This window comes from Lolium rigidum, chromosome 5 (genome assembly GCF_022539505.1).
Source record: "Lolium rigidum isolate FL_2022 chromosome 5, APGP_CSIRO_Lrig_0.1, whole genome shotgun sequence".
NCBI lineage: Eukaryota > Viridiplantae > Streptophyta > Magnoliopsida > Poales > Poaceae > Lolium > Lolium rigidum.
The window spans coordinates 264,288,328-264,297,716 of record NC_061512.1 but is presented as its reverse complement, the minus strand read 5'-3'; the positions used below and the strand labels follow the sequence as shown (position 1 = coordinate 264,297,716).

At 44.4% G+C, this 9,389-nt stretch overlaps 2 protein-coding genes across 3 annotated transcripts; both read left to right on the top strand.

Annotated features, from left to right (window-relative positions):
* The first annotated feature begins 535 nt into the window (after positions 1-535).
* Positions 536-3,397, top strand: LOC124658195. Of its 2 annotated transcripts, none has more exons than XR_006989063.1 (4): positions 536-1,349; positions 1,434-1,689; positions 2,881-2,948; positions 3,048-3,087. XR_006989063.1 is itself a non-coding variant. In XM_047196603.1 (4 exons), the coding sequence occupies exons 1-4, from the start codon at positions 657-659 to the stop codon at positions 3,169-3,171; spliced, it is 978 nt and encodes a 325-aa protein (XP_047052559.1). In that variant the 5' UTR covers positions 536-656; the 3' UTR covers positions 3,172-3,397. The 2 variants fall into 2 exon arrangements, 1 of the variants encoding a protein (XP_047052559.1); XM_047196603.1 differs by having other exon boundaries at positions 1,434-1,526; positions 3,048-3,397.
* Positions 3,398-6,825: 3,428 nt separating this feature from the next.
* Positions 6,826-8,789, top strand: LOC124654863 (benzyl alcohol O-benzoyltransferase-like). The gene is made up of 2 exons (XM_047193844.1): positions 6,826-7,343; positions 7,475-8,789. The coding sequence occupies exons 1-2, from the start codon at positions 6,894-6,896 to the stop codon at positions 8,456-8,458; spliced, it is 1,434 nt and encodes a 477-aa protein (XP_047049800.1). The 5' UTR covers positions 6,826-6,893; the 3' UTR covers positions 8,459-8,789.
* The last annotated feature ends 600 nt before the right edge of the window (positions 8,790-9,389 follow it).

The window sequence follows — 9,389 nt, the reverse complement described above, 5'->3', positions numbered from 1 at the left end:
TGATATATCCTACAAGAATCTAAAACCGCAATACAATTTATTTTGTGTTGCTGGCTCACCAGAATGAAAAATCTGATCAAAGCTAGTAATCTTAAATATGCATTGTTTAGTACTCCTAGCACATGCCAGACTTTTCAGAAAATATCGCATATAGATGTTTTTATCCGCCCGTTGCAAAATATAACACATTGTACATTATATTTTATTGTTTTATCTAGATTAGGTGGTGGGGCTAAGCTAAGGCAACTTTGTCAACCACTGTATGTCCTTAGCTCGAGTTTTTTGATGAATTAACTTGTGCATGGATATGTGACTGCTGGCACCCGATCGGATTTACCATTTCCGTTTTCTTCAAGATCTGTCCATTTTATACGTACGTGATACTTACACGTCTCATGTCCATCTCAAGCAAAGTAGCTAACCTGTGTTTGTCTACATATTAAATGCATAAACTCTGACGTGCGCGAAAAAGTCTTGGCAATCAGAGTACTAGTATTCATTTATCTTAATTGCAGAAACTATGTTGTTGGTTGAGAGAACTGGAGATCCTTAACGGCTAACGTTTAATAGTAAGAGCCTTTCGTACCTACAACCGCCGGCCGCTGCCTACAAATTAAGCTCTGCAAGCAAAGAAATCACAACCACGCGCTTACGGGATGGTGAACTGGGTGCAGGTGCTTAGGGAACACGGGCAGGCCCGCCTGGCCAAGATCGCCGGCCTCCGGCAGCACGCCGTAGCCATCCACGACCAAGATGACGCCGATGCCGCCGGCACCGTCATCAACTTCTGGCTCCCCAAGCACCACAAGAAAAAGCACACCTCCAAGGAGGGACCAGACGGGAAGAACAACAAGAAGAAGCAGAGTAGGCACGCCGTGGTGCTGGTGCACGGCTTCGCCGGCGACGGCATCATGACGTGGTGGCCCCAGCTCAACGCCCTCGCCAGAGTCAGCCACGTCGACGTCTACGTCCCGGATCTAGTCCACTTCGGCGGCTCCACGTCGCCGTCGCGGGACCGTTCCGCCACGTTCCAGGCGCGGTGCCTCGCCGCGGCGCTGCGGAAGCTCGGAGTGGTCGAGCGGTGCACCGTCGTCGGGTTCAGCTACGGCGGTCTCGTGGCGTTCGAGATGGCGGCCGCGTTCCCGGAGCTCGTCAGATCCATCGTCGTGTCCGGCGCCGTCCCGGCATACACGGCCGCCATGAACGACGCCCTGCTCGGGAGGTTCGGCGTCGGATCGCTCGCCGAGCTCATGCTGCCGGATTCGGTCGGAGGTGTCATGGTGCTTTTCTCCACCGCCTTCTACAAGAAACCCTGGCTTCCCCGCCGTCTACTCGGCGACTTCCTCGAGGTAAGTAGTTACTTTTTTATGTTTTTTACTTAACATAACTGAGACTATCATATATACATGTTGTGAGATTGTGTGATTGTGCAGTTGATGTGCAACAATCGGGAGGAGAGAGCGGGGATGCTAGAAGATACGATAATCAGGGACAAAGAAGCACCGGCATCCCATGTTTTTCAGCAGGTTGTATACCCATAGCTCAGAGTTAATCAAGATACGATTATCAGGAACAACGAAAACCCACTGGGGAACTCTCGTGCTGAGGCCTTCCTCAACATAAAGTGGTGTGAACATAATAGTCTGCACCACGGAAACTTAAAACTGATCCTGGGTGCATGTGCACCTGGTATGTATAAAATATATTTTGAAAAGTTAAATTTTTTGGAAAAATCAATTAGCATGTAGACAGACATGTTCTATGTGCGAAGTAAAGTTTCACATAAAACCAAAAAAATTTGTGCCATATGTAAAAAAGAAAAAATGTCTCGGTAAATAGACTATTTTAGCACTAAAATATGTTTTTATTTCACACATGGCTCAAAACAAGTTGGTTTTTGCTGAAACAACTTTGTGAGCGTGTATAAGATATATAAGCGACATTGTTTTGTATTTTTTTGACATTTTTAAATATGTTTAAATTGCATATCAAATAAAGGGTGCATATGCACCTGGGTGTAGAAACACCGCATCCTCCGCACCATTCCCAACCTGGCTACAATGGCTTCCACCGCTTCAATAGGGCCCCTTTGTTGCAAAAGTTTCTACTCACATTTTTTTGGCTTTATAGGGTACGTAAGTACCTGCACTTCAACAAGAGCGAGCACGGAGTGCCCACATGTACTCAGGGATGAAGCTAGGAAAATCTTGTTGGTGTCAGCTCTATACTTTCTCCAATTCAATGGTGTCATCTTATAAAAAAAAAAAATAGCGTTGCTTGGTACTAATCAGTGAATAGTTATCCAACAATTACAAGGGTCAGCTGACCCCAATGCCACTACAGCATCTCCGTCCCTGCATGCACTACATGCAACAAAAAAGATGAGCACAGACTACTATCACATGCAGCTATATGCATGTGGTCAGAATATGCTCATTATTTTACTTCAATAACGGACCATTTGGTACTCGTACGGACTAAGGAGCCCAATAAATCTGAAAGGAGGGATTATGAAATTTACAACCACATCATCTCTCCCCTCTCTCATCTCGTTGACATGTCGAATCATAAACTACATTAAGGTTTTTGGTAGGACCATCTACAAGCATTGGTGCATTGAATGAAGGAATTTGATGCTCTCTCTCCTAGGGAGATCAGGCGTGGGTGTAGGCGAAAGTGAAGATTGGATTGTTACATTGTAGAAAGCCAAACATAGATCTCTCTCTTGCTTTTTTTACAGTTCTCACAAATGGTTATAGATTTTTTCATTTAAATTATTATATTCATACATACTATCATCTTGTGTAGTGTTAGTGAGTTTTCCTTGCGAATTCTACAAAGTTCACATTTATGCTTACAAAGTCTTGTCTTCATATGTAGAGCATACTTCTTTTATGGGGAGAGAATGATAACTTCTTCACCATAGAGGGTGCCAAGAGGCTCAAAGAGTAAGCAAGCGGTTAACTGCATACATATGTATCAAGCTACCATAATCTATTTTATTTTAGATGCTGATTAACAGTGATACAACCCATCCTCTTTTGTAGAGAGCTCGGAGAGAAGGCGACACTACAAAACATAAGGAAGGCAGGCCATCTAGCCCACATAGAGAGGCCATGTGTTTACAACCGTTGTCTGAAGGAGTTTCTGGCTCATGTCAACACCATGTGATCCTCTTAGAAAAAATGTGTGCATGCATGCATTTTTTCTACATGCCTAATGCTGGTTGTTGGTGTTGTTATTGTAGATTTTTTTTGTCCTCAGTTGCATACTAGTAAGATGAGTGAACGGGTAGCTATGATTTGGAAGGCCACTGAAATAGTTGTACTATATGTATTTAGCCTTGCAGCGGCAAAATACTTGTTTCATTATAATTATGGATCCATGTTTTGTGATCTTTGATAAGAAGAACACCGCTAACTTAAGAACCTATAAATCAATACCACTATGAATTTTGATAAATAACCATAATTTAGATGGCTATATGGGCTCTCTTACTGTGATTTGACATGCATTGTTTGTCTTTTTGAGCATACAAGTCACTTTATTCATTTATTTATTATTTCTACAAATACATCGCGATATGAAAATAGTACCTACACCGGCATGTGAGGTGTGTTGCTCCATAGTCCAGTTCAAGTATTTGACAACTTAACATTCAATCATCCACAACCTATTATGGGAATTCAGACCGAGTTAATGACACCCACCAAAGTAAAAAATTAAATTTATCTCCATTAATATTCTTACTCCCACTCGGTTGGAACCTTTGAAAGTATACTATTTTCTTGAACATTTTGAAGAGGGAGGTATTTTCACTATTTTTTCCATGTCACCACGACCTACCTCTCTCCACCTTACCTTTTTATTGACATAAAAAGGCAAGAATAAATCATATAATAATTTTAGAGATCAACTATAAATTAATACTAAGGAATATAGTGCTTTAACCATACGATTTTCTAAAGTTTCATATTGGACTCGGCTTACCCCCAGTGTTATGGTGATAACTTTGTCCCTGTATCAAACGCTGGAACTACCGTCCTTTTTTGTTATCCATCAATAATTCTATAGTTGATGGCGTCATTGTGTTTCACTAGATTAAAGAAGCTAGCAAAAACAAACCAAAGAAAAATCACTAAGTTTCAACCAAACTTCACTAGGTTTCTACATTTGTTTCTCCATTTGAATCACTAACTTCTCAGTGAAATGATGTTTCATGCCGACAACGGATTAAAGAAATTTCAAAATCAAATTGCAGAAAGCTTCCAACTACTTAATGCACATGTTTTCGCTCGCAAAAAGTTCTAACGGAAGTAACATGATAAGGTATAGTAATTGGAACACCTCTAATTCTTTATAATGAATATAATTCTTAACGCATAGGATTTAATAAAAAAAATACTATTTGGATTTTAAAAAGGAAGGTTCGACTCAAACATCACTATGCACATATATACTCCCGTTAAGAATCAGTGACTTATCAACGCAATGAGCTTTCAAGCATTCGGTCTATCAACTTCATCTAACTAAAAGAAATTCCTCAATCAACTTGCATAAACCTTTCTTGTACTTAATGCAAATGTTTTCACAAGTGGAGTGGACCTTTCAGTACAAAAGCCTATATCTAATTGCAACTCAAATTCAGCAACAACTCCAAGAATAAAGATCAAATGTTCAAATAGGATGGTCAAACTCTTATCCTTTTGCTTTGCCCAACAAATGTGTGCATACCTTACACCCCTCTTCCTCTCCGTGTATGAACCAACACCACCGCGGCTAGGATCTGCTACAATTTTATATTATAATATGGTGCTAGATCTATCTCTAGATCAAATGTCGAGAAATCCAAGCTTCCACTTTGTCTCCAATAATTGTGCGATCGTTGGTGCTTCTGTGCCTCATTTAGAGAAACAAATGCTAGCCAAAAAAATCCAAAGCAAAATAAACAAGAAGTTCAACTCAAACAACATCAGGTTTGCATATATTTTTGTTCGCTTTGAATCAGTGACTTATCAACGCAATGAGCGTTTCCCCGCATCAAGATTTCAGCCTCAACACTGTTAACTTCAACTAATTAAAAGAAATTCCAAAATCAACTTCCATAAAGCTTTCAACTACTTAATGCACTAGTGGAGTGGAACTTTCAGTATAAAAGCAGAAATCTAATTAAAGCTCAAAGTTAGCCCCAAGTCCAAGAATAAAGATCTAGTATTCAAATAGAATATTCAAAATTTAATCTCTTTGCTTTGCATAACAAATGTGTGCGTACCTCCTACTGGAAATTGAAAATTAATTTTTTTCCTTTTAAATTATTCTGCGCATAACAAAATCCTAATTTCTTGTAAATAACCCTCATCATGACAATGAATCGCCATAGTTGTCAAATCCCCATCTTGTTTTTTCGATGATTAAGTCTATGTTGTCCAATGACACTAAATTTGCTACTTGTACATCTCATGAGAACTCGAAATTATTGGAATGTTTTGTTGTTGACTTTTTACCTAATATTTGATACTTACTGGGAATATTCAGTATGTTTTTCTTAGCTTACAGTAATTGAATCACATCTATCTGAACGGCAAATTGGCTCCCAGATTAACTGGGTCAACAAATTTAAAAAGAAAAAAAATTATTTATTTAAGCCTGCATATGTACGGGTACAACCTTGGAAATGGGGTGTCAAATCTAGTAGTATTGTGCTCATGTGGGCGTCTTAATTTAGACGGACACAGGTAGCTAGCTGGACTGTGATAGATGTGAGACACATAACAATCACGTAAGAAATGGGCAAGTTTTGCAAATATGAAAATAGCAAATCCGGCCATGTGCCTATCAACGGTTAGATATCCGCCCTCTATGGATCCCAGCCTCGTCCATTTTGGGAAATGAACACATAACTACAGAAGGATTACATGCATGCGTTGTTACTATCCACTTCTACACCTCATGTTTCATTCATCTAAGGCTGCTCATAGTGGGGAGTAACTTATGCCATGTTACTAGTCTAGGTTACTACCTTCATAGTGGGTAGTAACTTATATGTGGTGTCATGTATTGTGTTATTTATTATGTTGTAGACTCATTTTGCCATGGGATGTGTGATGTTATGGTAACATAGCTAGTTACCACCTCACACTCTTTCTTCATTTATTCGAATGCCATGTCACCAAAATGCCTTGAGATGTGTGATGTTACTAGCTAAGTTACTTCCACTATGAGCAGTCTAAGTGCTCATCTACTCCCCATTAGGTAATAGCCTTTTTTTAGCTTTACTGAAGAATCATGGTAATTTGTGTTCTCCCATGCTCGTAAATTATTAAGAAGGTGTCCTTAAGTACTCCTATTACTTATCCAAATTACTCTCATGTAGACCGCTTTAACCAATAGTACATGCTTTTTTTATTGTGTTGCACCTTACATGCAAACTGAAGGGGTTTTGACCAATGCATCCCGTGGCTAGCTGAAGATTTTCTCGCCCACTCGGCATCTACCCCGGTTGCAGGGCTCGGCCAATTTACCCCTGTAATCCGTTACGGAGGAAGTAGTAAACTAACATATCGCCATGTACCGACTAATTTTGGGTCACTTTAATTTCACCAACTCATGAGTAATCTTAATAGTTGATTCTAAATCTAACGGTTAGCATGAGGACAGTATAAGTTTTGTATTTAGCACAGGACTGGCGTTCACATAATGTAACTTGTTATGTGTGTAACTTGTTATGTGTGCGCTTGGGCCCTTTTGGTTTGGTATACGTACACGTACGTACGCTATATATACGTGGCAGCAGTCGACCGGCAAGACTCACACAAGTATATTGATCGTCACCCTACCTCCTCGCTCGTCGTGCATTAGGTAACGGCCAAGAGTTACATACACAACGCGAGTGCATGGGCATGGCGAACTCGTCGGCGTTGAAGTTCACGGTACGCAGGCAGCCGCCGGCGCTGGTGGTGCCGGCGGGACCAACGCCGAGGGAGCTGAAGCCGCTCTCGGACATCGATGACCAGGAAGGGCTGCGCTTCTACATCCCCGCCATCCATTTCTTCGGGCGCCACGAAGGCCGGGGCGACGTCGACCCCGCGCCGGTGCTCCGGGACGCCGTCGCCGCCGCGCTCGTGCATTACTACCCTCTCGCCGGGCGGCTGAGGGAGCTCGAGGGCCGCAAGCTCGCCGTCGACTGCACCGGCGAGGGCGTGCTGTTCGTGGAGGCCGACGCCGATGTTCGCCTCGACCAGTTCGGCGCCGCCTTGCAGCCGCCGTTCCCGTGCCTGGACGAGCTCCTCTTCGACCTGCCCGGCTCCTCCGACCTCCTCGACGCGCCACTCCTCCACTTCCAGGTACGTATACGGTATATGTCTGTACGAAAACACTTTTCTTGTCGTCGACTTGCAAGTTAACGTGTAGTCGTGTACATGCATATAATTACCGACATCATATCCGATGCCTGCATGTGCCTTTTAATTCCCAGGTGACACGGCTAGCGTGCGGAGGCTTCATCATGGCGGTGAAGATACAGCACGCGGTGGCGGACGGGCCGGGGCTGGTGCAGTTCCTAGCGGCCGTTGCAGAGATGGCGCGGGGAGCGGCGGCGCCGACGGTGCAGCCGGTTTGGGGCAGGGAGCTCCTTATGGCGCCGACCGATGACGACCTGGCGGGGGCGCCTAGAACATTCGCACACCGTGAGTACGACGACGTGCCAGACACCAAAGGCACCATCGTGCCCCTCGACTCCATGACGCACCGCTCCTTCTTCTTCGGGCCCAGGGAGGTCGCTGCCGTCCGCTCCCACCTTTCGCCGTCCCTCCGTCGCGGCGCCACCACGTTCGAGGTCCTCACGGGGTGCCTGTGGCGGTGCCGCACGGTGGCGCTGGCCCCCGCCGCCGACGAGGAGATGCGTATGATCTGCCTCGTCAGCGTCCGCGGCGGCCGGAAGCCGCAGCAGAGCGGCACCGTCATTCCGGTCGGCTACTACGGCAACGCCTTCGCGTTCCCCGTTGCCGTCTCTACCGCCGGCGACCTCTGCGATAACCCGGTGAGCTACGCCGTGGAGCTCGTGATGCAGGCCAAGAGAGAGGTGAACGTGGAGTACGTGCGCTCGGTGGCGCGCCTCATGGTGCGGCGAGGGCGCCCGCACTTCACGGTGGTGCGCGCGTACCTCATGTCGGACCTCACCAGGTCCGGCATCCGCGACCTAGACTACGGCTGGGGCAAGCCGGTGTACGCTGGCCCCGCGAAGGGCGGCGTCGGCGCCATCCCCGGAGTCGCAAGCTTCCTCATCGCCGTCAAGAACGCCATGGGCGAGGAGGGCATCGCCGTGCCCGTGTGCCTGCCCGGCCACGCCATGGACAAGTTCACGGAGGAGATGAGCAAGCTGATGCGCCCGGCCTTCGGCGCATCCTCACGGCCATCGTCGGCCGACAACGTGTTTCCCAAGATCAAATCTGCGATCTGAACTTGAGTCAATGCCCGGCGTCCATCGACCTATCGAATTGTTGGCTTGTGCTTGGTTCCCTACACTACTGTTTACTTGTCACCGATCGAGAGACCGTTTTGTTTGTTCAAAAATATTGCATTATTCGTTCCTAAACACGTACTCCGTGGTTGTATGATGGCAACCCTAGATCAATGTACACGTAGTTTGGTTCTGCTTTGAATTGTGATCAATGTACAAACGATATCACATCATTCTTAAACTTCTGCTTGAGGTCCTCAAAAGTCTTTTGACGAAGCAGGGAACCTTATCCATCCGATTATGATATCAAAGGGACCACAGGTTCATACTATTCGAGTTGATGGCCAAAACCTAAAGGTAGCTATTGTAATGGGTACAAAAAATATCTTTTCCGAAAAGAGATGTGACTATTAGGGGTGCGGGTGAGGGTAATAATCGAAGAAAGCAGCATTGATCGGCAATCAATTTTTTTGCCTGTTAACTTTAACCAAACGATCTACCAAAAATTATGCATGCAATTAGGGGTGCGAGTGGTTTGATATATGTTACACTTTGATGGTATATATGTTACCCTTTCGAGATCCTTGAACTTCTTTCGATGAGGCAAATAACCGTTATCCATACGGTTATGATAATAGAGGGACTACAAGTTCATACCATTGAAAATTTGGAATTTATGGCCAAAACCTAAAGGTAGCAATTGTACTGGGGACAATAATTTCTTTTCGATCCAAAAAGAGATATGACTATTTGGGGTGGGGGGAGTAGGGGGATGGTAGTAATAACTGAATAATGGAACATTGATCGACAATCGGACGATTTTGTAATTAACCTTGACCAAATGATCAACCAAAATTATGTAGTTGTCAGGTATTACTGATTTGGATATATGTCACACTTTGATGGTATATATCTTACTTTTTCCAGATTC

Excerpts from the sequence above, each read along its gene's own strand:
- LOC124658195 (XM_047196603.1), top strand. The coding sequence starts at position 657 with ATGGTGAACTGGGTGCAGGTGCTTAGGGAACACGGGCAGGCCCGCCTG. Across the intron at positions 1,527-2,880 it reads CATCCCATGTTTTTCAGCAG|AGCATACTTCTTTTATGGGG; the intron begins GTTGTATACCCA and ends CTTCATATGTAG. Across the intron at positions 2,949-3,047 it reads GGTGCCAAGAGGCTCAAAGA|AGAGCTCGGAGAGAAGGCGA; the intron begins GTAAGCAAGCGG and ends CCTCTTTTGTAG.
- LOC124654863 (XM_047193844.1), top strand. The coding sequence starts at position 6,894 with ATGGGCATGGCGAACTCGTCGGCGTTGAAGTTCACGGTACGCAGGCAG. Across the intron at positions 7,344-7,474 it reads CGCCACTCCTCCACTTCCAG|GTGACACGGCTAGCGTGCGG; the intron begins GTACGTATACGG and ends TTTAATTCCCAG.